This window comes from Ictalurus punctatus, chromosome 28 (assembly GCF_001660625.3).
Source record: "Ictalurus punctatus breed USDA103 chromosome 28, Coco_2.0, whole genome shotgun sequence".
Taxonomy (NCBI): domain Eukaryota; kingdom Metazoa; phylum Chordata; class Actinopteri; order Siluriformes; family Ictaluridae; genus Ictalurus; species Ictalurus punctatus.
This window is the reverse complement of record NC_030443.2, coordinates 20,016,411-20,031,410: the sequence shown is the minus strand read 5'-3', so window position 1 is coordinate 20,031,410 and position 15,000 is coordinate 20,016,411. Positions and strand designations below refer to the sequence as shown.

General features: G+C 42.6%; 3 protein-coding genes across 6 annotated transcripts in view; 1 reads left to right on the top strand and 2 right to left on the bottom strand.

Annotated features, from left to right (window-relative positions):
* The window catches only part of cldn15b (claudin 15b), a 7,914-nt gene extending 6,203 nt beyond the window's left edge, over positions 1 to 1,711 (bottom strand). For 2 of the 4 annotated variants that reach the window (XM_017460268.3, XM_053676794.1), the window contains exon 1: positions 399 to 838. In XM_017460268.3, the coding sequence (XP_017315757.1) occupies positions 399 to 618 (220 nt within the window). In that variant the 5' untranslated portion in view covers positions 619 to 838. 4 annotated transcript variants of the gene reach the window in all.
* A 7,070-nt stretch (positions 1,712 to 8,781) lies between these two features.
* LOC108260189 (claudin-15) lies at positions 8,782 to 13,618 on the bottom strand. The gene is made up of 5 exons (XM_053677107.1): positions 13,221 to 13,618; positions 10,140 to 10,304; positions 9,875 to 9,956; positions 9,062 to 9,169; positions 8,782 to 8,936 (listed from the first exon to the last, which is right to left on the bottom strand). Exons 1-5 carry the CDS (start codon positions 13,435 to 13,437, stop codon positions 8,852 to 8,854), a joined length of 657 nt encoding a protein of 218 aa, XP_053533082.1. The 5' UTR covers positions 13,438 to 13,618; the 3' UTR covers positions 8,782 to 8,851.
* Positions 13,619 to 13,705: 87 nt separating this feature from the next.
* The window catches only part of LOC128629317 (histidine-rich glycoprotein-like), a 1,987-nt gene continuing 692 nt past the window's right edge, over positions 13,706 to 15,000 (top strand). The window contains exons 1-2 of the mRNA XM_053676805.1: positions 13,706 to 13,710; positions 14,501 to 15,000. The exon at positions 14,501 to 15,000 is cut by the window's right edge and continues 692 nt beyond it. Of these exons, the coding sequence (XP_053532780.1) occupies positions 13,706 to 13,710; positions 14,501 to 15,000 (505 nt within the window). The remainder of the gene's footprint in view (positions 13,711 to 14,500) is intronic.

The following is a 15,000-nucleotide window of genomic DNA, read 5'->3' as shown; positions in this document are numbered from 1 at the left end:
AGTTTTCTAACGAAAGAAATGAACACGAACACGATTGATAGTTTTGTCTATGACACCGACTTCACACATTTAATCACACACCTTCAGATCAAAAGCTTTGTGACAAACTTTTGACCGGCAGTGTATGCACACTTACTGAACCTGTGTAGGAACTGGTGATTAAGGCTCAGGTAAATCACCATGCAGTGCTGATGCTCACCTGTGTGCCATAGTGACTAGTGCTGTTTCACTTGTAGAATAAATGTGTTAGTGTGCATTAGCGGAGCATTAGATAACTTTAAAGAACATTAGTTGAGCATTACAAAGCATTCATAGAGTGTTATAGAGCATTATATTTTATGGCATTCTGGCAGACGCTCTTATCCAGAGCAGCTTAGAGAGTGTTAAGTAGAGCGTACCGGCAAGGCCAAGCATGGAGGGAAACTCCCTGCAGTTGTGCACACCGGTGGAATCAGTAGCGCAGGACAGCCATAAGTTCTCATAGGCGATGGACGCTGTGATGACATTCCCATCGATGGTGGAAATCTTCCAGTAGCGATACGGAATGACGATTCCAGACATCGCCCATCCCGCAAAGCCGAGGAGAAAAGCCATCACCTCAACCGCTGCGTTCACCATCTCTAAGCTTTAATTATCTCATGCCACTTATTCAAAGTATTATTATTATTATTAGTCAATATTACACCTGAGCATTTATCCACACAATCTACCTCTCACCCTCACTCGATGGAGCAGAATTAACACGGTGTTAATGTCTCCACACTGCAGCACACGGACGTGTGTCTGACATGAAGAACTATTCACCATCTCCACCTCCACCTCAGGAGAATTAACACTCCTCCTCCCTTCTCCTTTCTGTTCACAGGTGAGTTTTTACTCCACATTATTTACAATCTTACACACACACACACACACACACACACACACACACACACACACACACACACACACACACACACTTCCCTCTGCTTAAATGTGTATAAATATCAGGATTCATCTATCAGCTCCTTCATTACAGTGACACTGTGCATCTTTTATAAAATTAATTATTTTTGTCTGCTAATTTTTAATCTGATATTAATTTTTGCAAAAAAAAAATCTGCATGGAATGTTTTTTCTTGTTGTTGTTGTAGAAGTGCAAGGTGCAGTTTAGATTATTCAATTATTGCTGCATTTATTATGTGTTTCATGCACATATTCCTTCTGAACTGTACACAAGATAGAGTAAATATTATTATTACTATTATTATTATTACTATTATTATTATTATTATTATTATTATTATTATTATTATTATTATTGGCGTTGTTGTCCTACCTGGTAAAGCCAGTAACGATGAGAAGTACCAGCAGTCGTAAATGCCAGTTGAATCCTCAGCACAGGACATCCACAGGTTCTCAAAGATGTTGGAGGTGATAATAACGTTGCCATAGTCAGTGGACACTTTCCACGTGTGGTGGTGTAAAGAAATGAACGCAGTCACGCCGCTGAGAAAACCCAGAAAAAGTGCAACAATCTGCAGAGACTCTCTCATTATCTTCCACTTGCTGTGTTCCTCTGCAGCTCGGTGTGCTCAGCACTGCTAATGTGCTCGAGTGTAAGGTGTGTGTGTGTGTGTGTGTGTGTGTGTGTGTGTGTGTGTGTGTGTGTGTGTGTGTGTGTGAGGACGAAGGCTGGTCCAGCAACAGAATCTGCCTTGGAGCATTACAGTAATGCTTTTAACAAAAAATAAGAATACATTTACCAAATCATAACAAATCAGTAGTTTTGCACTGAAACCAGAATCACAGTACCTGAATTCTTAAATATGTTATATTAATATAGTCATGGGACTAAAACACACACACACACACACACACACACACACACACACACACACACACACACACAAACAGAGGTAGTGTGAGCAAATTCATATCTCCATCCAGTAACAGTTCATAACCAGAAAGCTGAGAAATCTAGAGTGCTAAAAAACAAAGGGCTAGAACCTTGAGTTCTCAGCAGTGGATCTGGTGGGTGTCTCGACTAGAAGATGAGCAAAAAAGTAAGATTTACAGACCATCGGTGGCTACTGGAGACAGTAAGCTGAGGAACAGGGCTTTTGCAGATGTTTTGTGAAGAAGCAAGGTTCTTGGACTCCACAGAGAAAGAAGTGAGTGTTTCAGCAACCATCGACAGAGGAATGGGGCCTCAGAGATAGTCAAGGAGCAGAAGGGCAAGTTCTTAAAGACTGCTGGTGGAGGACCATGCCCTCTGAGACCATGGATGGATAAATGGGGTTGTTGGAGGTGGTGGAGAAGAGACGGTTACAGAGAGTGTCAGTGACTGAACAGGGGTCTTGGTGGGGGAGGACCTCCCTCACTACTGAAAAGTGATGTGTGTAGCTTCATAATTCTGAGAAGACTTCTCATGATCATGAAAGATGGACTGTAAATTATAGCTATAAATAAATTTAATTAAAGTCTGAGGTGCAGTCAATCATCTCATATCATAGCATCTATGAGGTCATGCCAAATAAAACAATAAAAAATCATTACAAAAATAAAATAAAACATAACGTAGTACATCAGGAGATGGTGAAATGGAGCTAATTATTTTAATGTATTTATTGAAAAGTATTTTATCAGTAATTCGTGTTGGAATAAATAGAGTCCTTAGTATTTTCATGACCCTTTGTGTCCATTCATGATATCATTAGATGAGTAAAGGTGTGAGTGTAGCTTGGACATGGATGGGACAATGGGCCTGGATTTGGGTGGAGCTGGTATTCAGGATGGAGAATGGAGAGAGAGGTGTGGAGGAAGAGCTTCTGCTTCACTCCCAGGACTCGGACAATCGCCGTCTTCACCAGGTCACGCTGTTCTGCCATATCTGATAACACTCTCAGTTACAGCGCTCTAAAAGAGAACCCTAATTTCCATTACTGTTCCTCCTACACTGCATGTCTGTAGAAAATGTCAGTGCTGAGACTCAAATCAGGAAGAGAGTAGGAATACATATGAAAATAGTCTCGTGATTGTACATCCATAAACATTCAAACTCATACGTTCATCCAACAGGTTCATATTTATGGTTAGAATGGGGGCGGAGCTAGAACAATGATCAGTGTTAGCACACATATTTTTAATAACTTCGTTCAAATATAACCAAGGGGCAGGTGGAAGAGCGGGTTCTCCACCAATCACAGGGTCGATCCCCAGCCCACGTGCCTCCACATGCCGAAGTGTACTTGGGAAAGACTCTGAACCCCAAGTTGCTCCTTGCATGGTGTGTATGTGTGTGTATGTGTGTGTGTGTGTGTGTCTGTGTGTGTGTGCGTGTGTGTGTGTGTGTGTGTTCCAATTAGAACCCTTTTGGAGGCTAACAACCCCTAATTATTAGTATTAAAAAAAAGAAAAAAAGAAAGAAAGAGAAAAACACAAAAAAACCTTGGAACCCCTTTTTTCTGACAAAAAAAAGAGAAGATTCCTCAAGGGTTCTTTGTATAGTGACGGATTATTTGCTTCCTTCTGCTCTGATATGGAAAAACCCAGTTAAAGGTTCTATGCAGAACTATATAAAAGTTTTAAATTGAAATCAAAGAAATAAATGATTATAAATCATTCGCGTGTACAGGTGTAGAAGAGTAAAGACGAACAGTACTGACTGTGTGTTCAGGATGTTCAGTATGAGGAGTGTGTGAATAAGAGTAATGAGATGAACACAGGACAGTCTGCATGATTACAGCAGCAGCTCTTACACACAAATCTACAGAATCCAGGGGAGATTAAACACTGATGAACAGGTGAAGTGTAAATCTTCAGGGTGTCCGTGTGGAAACATCTACAGCAGCAGAGAGTGAGACACGAGCACAGAAACTCTGAGCAGAAGATAAATCAGGATGAGTCAGGATGTTAGACTTTGTGAGAGTGATGGAGATGGAGAGATCAGCAGGAGTACGTGTTCCAGCTCCAACGCACTGTGCATTATTTCAGGATTTACAGGTGCACTGGACAAAAAGTGACCCAGACCATGTGTCCCAGCTGGACAGGGTGAAAGGGAGGACATGAGGAAGGAAAGGGAGTGAATAAACACTGATTAATGTGTAGTTTATTCTCCCGTTCTTGTGTTCCTTTACATCACAGTGTCGGAGTGTAAAGCACCGATCGTCTTACAAATAATTCAGGGTTCTTACAGAAAGCCCGTAATAAATGAGACACTAATCTGGAGCTATGAAAATGCAGTAAGCGCATATAGGACCTCCTCTTCTGAAAGACTTCTGTTTGTTGCTTGTGGGAAACGAACCCGTGGGAAGTTCTCACTTCTCCTGTGTGAAGAACACCGAGGCTCTTAATCTGGTTAGTTTTATGTTACTGTTGTGATTGCTTAGCTTCAAAACTACACCTGTGACCTTAAATACCCGTTTGTGTGTGTGTGTGTGTGTGTGTGTGTGTGTGTGTGTGTGTGTGTGTGTGTGTGTGTGTGTGTGTGTGTGATGTATGCAATGCCACAAAGTGCCACAAAACAGATGCAGTGTTCTGGACCTTCAATAAATTATTCAAAACTATGAACCCTTAGGTGAAGAACGCACATACATTTACATTTATATTTACATTTATATTTACATTTATATTTATTCCTTTAGCAGATGTTTTTAACCAAAGCGACTTAAAAATGAGGAAATACAAGCAAACGGTATATCAAGCGGAGAACATTACGAGTAGTGCTACTGTACAGGATTTATAATCCAGTTCTAGAGGAACGAAGCACACAGTCGAGGAGTAAGAGCCAGAGTGAGGGGGTTTTATTTCATTTTCTTAAGTTTTTTTTTTGCATTTTAAGGGTTTTAGGGGTTGTCACATAGACATTTCTTTCTAGAGTGCAGTACACACACACACACACACACACACACACACACACACACCTGGTACACACTTTCATACATTTCCCAGTTAAACCTGGTGACGTCACACTCGGCACTGTATCATTCTGTCAGAGCACAAAGGCGTGGAGGAGCAGAACACAGCGGATTATTTTACAGTAATATCTTTTAATCTCTACTTTTCTAAAATGTGTTAAGTCTGTTATCGGAGCCGGGTGACATGGTGGAAACTCCACCCTGCTCTCTGTCACATTCAGCTCTCGTGTGAACACGTTTTGTCCGAAATCCCAGTGAGACGTGTTTTTGTGAAACTCAAGATAATAGACAAAAAACACAAAAGATGAGCGGTCAGGAACTTTAACTAAAATATGATATTTACATTATATTTATATTTATATATAATATTGTTTGTGACAGCAGGAAACATCAATTATTATTTCAGTAACACTTTCTATGAAGCCCATGTTTATAATGAATTATATATTTTTTTTTATAATTATTTATAAATCATTTATAATCATTTATAAGCAAGTATTACTGCTCTATAAACACATTTATAACGACACATAAAGACCTATACTTCATTATAATAACAGTTATAACAGTTATAGCTACATTTATATTACTGTTATAATTACTTATAAGTGATGCAGTGGCGTTTTCAGTGCCCATGCTCATAATGCATTATACACCAATTTATACGTATTAATTATTCAGTCTTATGGTTCCATTAATGTATTCATAAAAATGCAGCCTCCATGTTTATAATGTTATTATATTATAGTTATAATGAATTATAAGTAATGCAGATTTATTTCTAGGAATAATAAGTGAATTCTTTTAAATATATTGTTTATAGTTGTGTTTTGTTGCCTTATAAATACTTATTGTGAATTATAATACAATTACTAACTTTTATAAATGCATCATTGATGGCTTTAAATAAAGTGAAAGCAAAGGATGCAGTTTCCATAATAACTCTTAGCTATAACTCATTATAACACAGGCTTCAGAGAAAGTCTTATTATTATTTATTTCATTATTAATTAGAGTTAAGAACATTAAGGGGCATGAATAACAGAATCAGAAACAGAGAAGAAATAATAAATACAATAAAACTGAAAATTAATCAATTTAATAAAGTCTACACAACTATTATTATTATTATTATTATTATTATTATTATTATTATTATTATTATTATTAGCAGTAGTATTCTGATAGCTATGTTTTGTTCTGCAGATTTAATGTTATTGTTTTGTAAGACTTCTATATTTGGAGAAATTATTATCTCATAATTATATAATAATTAAATATTCAGTTCAATTAAATTTTATTTGTGTAGTGTTTTTAACAGCAGACATTGTCACAAAGCAACTTTACAGAAATATATAAAATTCAGGATATAAATTTTACATTTTATAAATAAGCACCTTTTTTTGCTCTTTGTTCTTCTTTTATTATTGTTTTTATTCCTTTTCCTTTATTTAATTTATTTATTGTATTATTACGCTTGTAAACTTCCTCTGTGTGTGTGTGTGTGTGTGTGTGTGTGTGTGTGTGTGTGTGTGTGTGTGCTGTCCAGCTGAACACTGACCTCTAACCCAACAACACTCACCTGGTCTGCCATGTGTACCTCACTGACTCCGCCCACAATGTCCACAAGCCTGGCCCAAGTGTGGGCGGGGCTTGGAATCAGTCAGTCACATGACTTACCAAATCTGATATTCTGTTCCATGTATATTAGAAATGTCATGTAGCTTCAGACTGAGGCTCAACACTCACTACACACTCAATACACACACACACCTGGGGTTACTCAAGGTCATTCACACAGTTCACAGTGTGTTACAGAGACACAGCGGCTCCGTCCCAATTCACACCACCGCACACCGCACCTCACTCCCTCGTTTTCATCACAGTAAATTCTCACTGGACCTTACAGTTTTGATGATGATGATGATGATGATGATGGTGGTTGTGGTGGTGATGAAGAAGGTGATGATGATGGTGTGTGTGTGTGATGATGATGATGGTGTGTGTGTGTGTGTGTGTGTTGATGATGATGGTGGTGGGGGTGATGAAGAAGTTGATGATGATGATGATGGTGGAGGTGGTGATGAAGAAGGTGATGATGGTGGTGGTGGTGGTGGTGGTGGTGGTGGAGGTGGTGATGAAGAAGGTGATGATGATGATGGTGGTGGTGGTGGTGGGGGTGATGAAGAAGGTGATGATGATGGTGGTGGTGGTGGTGGTGGGGGTGATGAAGAAGGTGATGATGATGATGGTGGTGGTGGTGGTGGTGTTGATGAAGAAGGTGATGATGATGGTGGTGGTGGTGGTGGTGGTGGTGATGAAGAAGGTGATGATGATGATGGTGGTGGTGGTGGTGGTGGTGATGAAGAAGGTGATGATGATGGTGGTGGTGGTGGTGGTGATGGTGGTGGGGGTGATGAAGAAGGTGATGATGATGGTGGTGGTGGTGGCGGTGGGGGTGATGAAGAAGGTGATGATGGTGGTGGTGGTGGTGGGGGTGATGAAGAAGGTGATGATGATGGTGGTGGTAGTGGCGGTGGGGGTGATGAAGAAGGTGATGATGATGGTGGTGGTGGTGGCGGTGGGGGTGATGAAGAAGGTGATGATGATGGTGGTGGTGGTGGTGGTGGGGGTGATGAAGAAGGTGATGATGATGGTGGTGGTGGTGGTGGTGGGGGTGATGAAGAAGGTGATGATGATGGTGGTGGTGGTGGTGGTGGGGGTGATGAAGAAGGTGATGATGATGGTGGTGGTGGTGGTGGAGGTGGTGATGAAGAAGGTGATGATGATGATGATGGTGGTGGTGGTGGTGGGGGTGATGAAGAAGGTGATGATGGTGGTGGTGGTGGCGGTGGGGGTGATGAAGAAGGTGATGATGATGGTGGTGGTGGTGGTGGTGATGGTGGTGGGGGTGATGAAGAAGGTGATGATGATGGTGGTGGTGGTGGTGGTGGTGGTGGTGGTGGGGGTGATGAAGAAGGTGATGATGATGATGGTGGTGGTGGTGGTGGGGGTGATGAAGAAGGTGATGATGATGATGGTGGTGGTGGTGGTGGGGGTGATGAAGAAGGTGATGATGATGATGGTGGTGGTGGTGGTGGTGGGGGTGATGAAGAAGGTGATGATGATGGTGGTGGTGGTGGTGGTGGTGGGGGTGATGAAGAAGGTGATGATGATGATGGTGGTGGGGGTGATGAAGAAGGTGATGATGGTGGTGGTGGTGGTGGTGGTGGTGGTGGAGGTGGTGATGAAGAAGGTGATGATGATGATGGTGGTGGTGGTGGTGGTGGGGGTGATGAAGAAGGTGATGATGATGATGGTGGTGGGGGTGATGAAGAAGGTGATGATGGTGGTGGTGGTGGTGGTGGTGGTGGTGGAGGTGGTGATGAAGAAGGTGATGATGATGATGGTGGTGGTGGTGGTGGTGGGGGTGATGAAGAAGGTGATGATGATGATGGTGGTGGGGGTGATGAAGAAGGTGATGATGGTGGTGGTGGTGGTGGTGGTGGTGGTGGAGGTGGTGATGAAGAAGGTGATGATGATGATGGTGGTGGTGGTGGTGGTGGGGGTGATGAAGAAGGTGATGATGATGATGGTGGTGGGGGTGATGAAGAAGGTGATGATGGTGGTGGTGGTGGTGGTAGTGGTGGTGGAGGTGGTGATGAAGAAGGTGATGATGATGATGGTGGTGGTGGTGGTGGGGGTGATGAAGAAGGTGATGATGATGATGGTGGTGGTGGTGATGAAGAAGGTGATGATGGTGGTGGTGGTGGTGGTGGTGGGGGTGATGAAGAAGGTGATGATGATGGTGGTGGTGGTGGTGGTGGGGGTGATGAAGAAGGTGATGATGATGGAGGTGGTGGTGGTGGTGGGGGTGATGAAGAAGGTGATGATGATGGAGGTGGTGGTGGTGGTGGGGGTGATGAAGAAGGTGATGATGATGGTTCTCTGACTCACACGTATGAGCTGAGTCTGTGCTGTGTGGAAGGTGTGTGAGAGATTCGGGACACAGCCGAGGTAGTGTGTGATGCCACTCTGCTGGAAGATTTACAAGAGATAGTGAGGCAAGAGATAGATAGGTGTGTGTGTGTGTGTGTGTGTGTGTGTGTGTGTGTGTGTGTGTGTGTGTGTGTTTAATTATATATTAAATGTGTTAAATTTACATTTTTTTATCTTTGTTGTTTCCACACACACACAGTAAGCAGCAGCCACCAATCAGAGCGAGTGTCGCTGAGCACCAGCCGATATACAAACCCTCTCCTAGTTCATACCTGCAACACACACACACACACACACACACACACACACACACACACACACACACACACACACAGACACACACACCATCATCATCATCACACACACACACACACCATCATCATCACACACACACACACCATCATCATCAACACACACACACACACACACACACACACACCATCATCATCACACACACACACACACACCATCATCATCATCATCATCATCACACACACACACACCATCATCATCAACACACACACACCATCATCATCATCACACACACACCATCATCATCACACACACACACACACACACCATCATCATCATCATCACACACACACCATCATCATCATCATCATCACACACACACCATCATCATCAGCACACACACACCATCACCATCATCATCACACACACACACACCATAATCATCGTCTCACACACACACACACACACACAATCATCACACACACACACACTCACCATCATCATCATCACACACACACACCATCATCATCATGACACACACACACAATCATCATACACACACACAGCATCATCATCATCACAAACACACACACACACACACACACACCATCATCATCATCATCACACACACACACACACACACACAAACACACACACACACAATCATCATCATCATCACACACACACATCATTATCAGCACACACACACACACACACACACTCACTTGATTCCTGGGTAAATTGGGTTGTAGAACTGCTGTATGATGTTGGAAGCGTACCAGGACACGGCGATCAGCGTACACACACCTGCAGAGACACAACATCACGTTACACACACACTCTCTCACACGCTGAGAACATGCATACACACACACACACACACACACACACACACTTCATTTAGTGTGCAATTCTCTCTTAGCACCCTTCATGTACACTTTATTTGTTGTGGTAGTGTTAGTTAGTGTGTTCAGTGCATGTGCTCAGTACCCTGCAGGATGAAGAACACGCCCCCGAGGACAGCGATTCGTCCCTTCACTATGTAGTTCTCTCCTCCAATTTTGGAACACTGCATGCCGACCAGCGTGAAGATGAGACCGAACGTCCCCAACACGATGGAGGAGATCATAAGTGCACGGCACGCCTGGACAAAATCTGAACACACACACACACACACACACACACACACACACACACACACACACAGACACACACACGCACCACATGATCAAGGATTTGGGAGTGTAAAGTGAAAAGTGTTCTGTGGTAAATGAGACACGACCGCTTTGCCTCTGAATGCTGTTTAGTGATCTGTGTACACTGAAGACAGCCATGTTTAATGCCACGCCCACTTTCTGACACGCATGTCTTCCACGCATGTCTTTTGGCTTCCTTTGATCCTTAAATGTTCAGTACAGTTTGTGTTGTAATATAGTGTTGTATTACAGTGAGGGAAATTTAATATATCCTGGAATATAGAGTAATAAAAGTAATCACATGATTAGCGGAGTGGAGTCGACCTGTGTATAGTTAAAGTGTCACATGATCTCAGTATAAAATCACCTGTTTGTGGAAGAACCCAGAGTGTGTTAGAGAACCTAAACACACAGCATCATGAAAACCAAGGATCAGGATTTGGATCTAAAAAATTTACTAACCTGAACTCACCCGTCCCACAGAGCGACATGTAATAGATTATTAATAAATGTAAAGTTGTGGGTGTGAACACTCATCCAATCAACTCGGCCTTTCTTCACCACATCTGTATTACGGGTTATGTTGTGTAGATTCTCAATTACGTCCAATTCAATTGCAGACTGAATACTTATGCAAGATAATCAAACATAATATTAATGTTATAATATACGGTAGGTGATTTTTCTGATTTTTAAACTGGAGAGATGACATCTGTTCACAATCCCTCTGAGCTCAGGCGACTGTGACATCTTCTCGGGTTTCACAGCAGCGTTCCACATTTTCCGTTAACCTGTGTTCACCGCAGTGGAGGGCTTTCTGACCCGGCTGTGAGCTGATAATGGTGATGGGGAAGAAGTGTGTGACTGTCATGGACAGGTTTATGAATGAGTTATTGTGTCAGTAAAGCAGACAATGGTTCTCCATAAAGCAGTGTTTTATAACCGCGCTGTAGTTAATGTTTATACTCTGTACAGCGTTATGGTTCTGTCAGCGTCAGATCCAGTGCAGCGAGGGAAAGGTGACGAACACTCCACTACATCCGATCTTAGTTAATGTATTCACACAATGTTCAGAGGTGATAAACCCTGCTGATGTGTCAGAGAGCCACTGAGCACTGAAAACATCATATCTTCATCAACCTTCATCATCATCGTCTTCACCCCAGAACTCAGAATGATCTCACTCTTGCTCTCGTGTCTGAGAAGAAACTGCTAAACTTCAGCTTTATCAGTATGAACTCTGAAAGAGGAACATGGAATACTGTTTCAGTCCAAATTAAATAAGCAAATATGCCTATTATATAAATAATAAGATGAGTAAATGCGGCGCATGGTGAATGAATTAGTGGTTAGCACGTTCGCCTCACACCTCCAGGGGCGGGGGTCGATTCCCACCGTGGCCCTGTGTGTGTGGAGTTTACATGTTCTCCCCGTGCTGTGGGGGTTTCTCTGGGTACTCCGGTGGATATCAGACTGTGATATTAAACAGGAGGCAAAAATCTAATGTTTATTAATATCTTGAATATAGTGTTCAGAAATTCATTATATCTCAAGCCCTATTTGAATGTAAATATTGGGGCAAAGTCTTACACATGCACACACGCACGCACACACACACGCACGCACACACACACGCACGCACACACTATCTTTCCCTTTAACGTAGATAGGGAGTGATTTAAAATGTATAATAGTGATTAATCATTGTTGTGTGGCCTTTCGGGTAATCTGTACTGTGATTAAACAGCATGTGTTCAATCTATTACCTTTAGTTTCTCCTTAAACACATTTTAGGGAAAAAACTTCATGTTTACCTGAGACCGAGTCTGTAACCTGACTGCTGACGGACGCTTCACAGCATTCTGTGTATTTTTATTACAACAGATAATCTGATATGAAGCCAGAAATTAAATGTTGATTTTTTTTTTCTTTGTAAAGCAGGTAGTTTATAGCAGCTGCTCCTGCGTCGGAGAATTCACCAAACATCTGCGTCTGAGAATTCACCAAACATCTGGGTCTGAGAATTCACCAAACATCTGGGTCTGAGAATTCACCAAACATCTGGGTCTGAGAATTCACCAAACATCTGGGTCTGAGAATTCACCAAACATCTGCGTCTGAGAATTCACCAAACATCTGGGTCTGAGAATTCACCAAAATTCAGTGCAGTGTAAACAACATCAGCTGTTAAATTGTCTGTTTATTCGAACATCTAAAGAAAGCATTAAATTGAGTAAGCGTGTCATTATGAAATAATGTTACCTGTTATTATAAAATACAAACAAACTGAAATGAATGTGATAACGAATATGATGCAATAACTATTTATAATGTATCAGTATAATTTATTTATTGTCTCAATTATATATTTATTGCTGCAATAAGCATTTTAGTATTTATATCATAGGCATATTTAGCGATTTAATTTTAATTAGAACTTCTGTACATAATGACCTGACCTCTGCACCTTTAACTCTCACAGCATGGTATTCCCAGGAATCCTGTTTGGAGTTTGGGGAATGTGTGTATATGTGTGTGTATGTGTGTGTGTGTGTGTGTGTGTGTGTGTGTGTGTGTCTTATCTCCCCAGCTCTGGAATTTTCTCACTGTTAAATAATCTTTAACACTCTTTATTTTGAACCTCTGTAAGCACACCTCAGTGTCTCCTTCAGAACCTCCAGGGTTCAGGGTTTATTTGTTGTTTCTCTCTTCTACGTCTCATCATGTTTAATGTGGAAAAGTGAGAGACAGTGCTGGGATTCAAACTCACAACCTGCTGGTCATAATTCAGATTTCTTATCAAATTCTTCATGATTATCTGTATTGTTGTACAACCATCACGTGTGTGTGTGTGTGTGTGTGTGTGTGTGTGTACCTGGTAAGGCAAATAAGGATGGAAAATACCAGCAGTTGTAGGTGCCAGTTGAGTCTCCAGCGCAGGACATCCACAGGTTCTCGAATAAATCAGAGGTGGTGATGGCGCTGCCTTCATCGCTCGACTCTTTCCAGGATCGGACCTGCAGTGACACGGCCGCGCTCACACACCCCAAAAACCCCACACACAGCCCACACACCTGCACCGTGTCTTTCATCCTGTCTTCTTACACACACTGAGGAAGAGGAACTCCTGCTCCACATATTTACACGTGTGTGTGTGTGTGTGTGTGTGTGTGTGGGAAGGTGTGTCCTGATCTGGACAAACTATGTTGCGTTATCACCACAATCCATAAACCATGAGTTGCACTTGCTCACTGCCCACTCACACACACACACACACACACACACACACACACACACACACACACACACACACACACACACACTGTAGCACAGTAGTGTATGAATGACTGATCCAGCACTATGAAGTGGGGTGAGTGAGGACATCACTCATATCATCATCACCTGTGAATAATTAACACACACACACACACACACACACACACACACACACACACACACACACAGAGCTGGTGGAAGATGTTTTTCTTACATCACCCCTTAACTCTGCAGGAGTGTTCACATCTGGAACATCTGCACTGTATCTTTAAGGTTGTTTTAAATCTAAATGATAAATGTTACTTGTTTAACTTGCTGTGTTGTTAGTTTATATCTGTGCTGTCTGGATGTTCCAGTAGGAGCATAAACAAGCTCCAGTTAGTCCTCACTAGAACCAGAAGATACGACCACATCACCCTGATCTTATCCACACTGCATCGGCTCCCAGTCAAACTTCAAATTGATTATAAAACACTACTATTGACCTATAAAGCACTGAATGGTCTCACGCTGCAGTACCTGAGTGAACTTCTGGTCTTTTATGATCCATCACGCCTACTTCAGTCACGTCTACTTCAGTCACGTCTACTTCAGCCACGCCTACTTCAGTCACGTCTACTTCAGTCACGCCTACTTCAGCCACGCCTACTTCAGTCACGCCTACTTCAGTCACGCCTACTTCAGTCACGTCTACTTCAGTCACGTCTACTTCAGTCACGCCTACTTCAGTCACGTCTACTTCAGTCACGCCTACTTCAGTCACGCCTACTTCAGCCACGTCTATTTCCATCATGCCTACTTCAGTCACGCCTACTTCAGTCACGTCTACTTCAGCCACGCCTACTTCAGTCACGTCTACTTCAGTCACGCCTACTTCAGCCACGCCTACTTCAGTCACGCCTACTTCAGTCACGCCTACTTCAGTCACGTCTACTTCAGTCACGTCTACTTCAGTCACGCCTACTTCAGTCACGTCTACTTCAGTCACGCCTACTTCAGTCACGCCTACTTCAGCCACGTCTATTTCCATCATGCCTACTTCAGTCACGCCTACTTCAGTCACGTCTACTTCAGTCACGCCTACTTCAGTCACGCCTACTTCAGTCACGCCTACTTCAGTCACGCCTACTTCAGTCACGTCTACTTCAGTCACGCCTACTTCAGTCACGTCTACTTCAGTCACGCCTACTTCAGTCACGCCTACTTCAGCCACGCCTACTTCAGTCACGCCTACTTCAGCCACGCCTACTTCAGCCACATCTATTTCCATCATGCCTACTTCAGTCACGCCTACTTCAGTCACGTCTACTTCAGTCACGCCTACTTCAGCCACGCCTGCTTCAGTCACGCCTACTTCAGTCACGCCTACTTCAGTCACG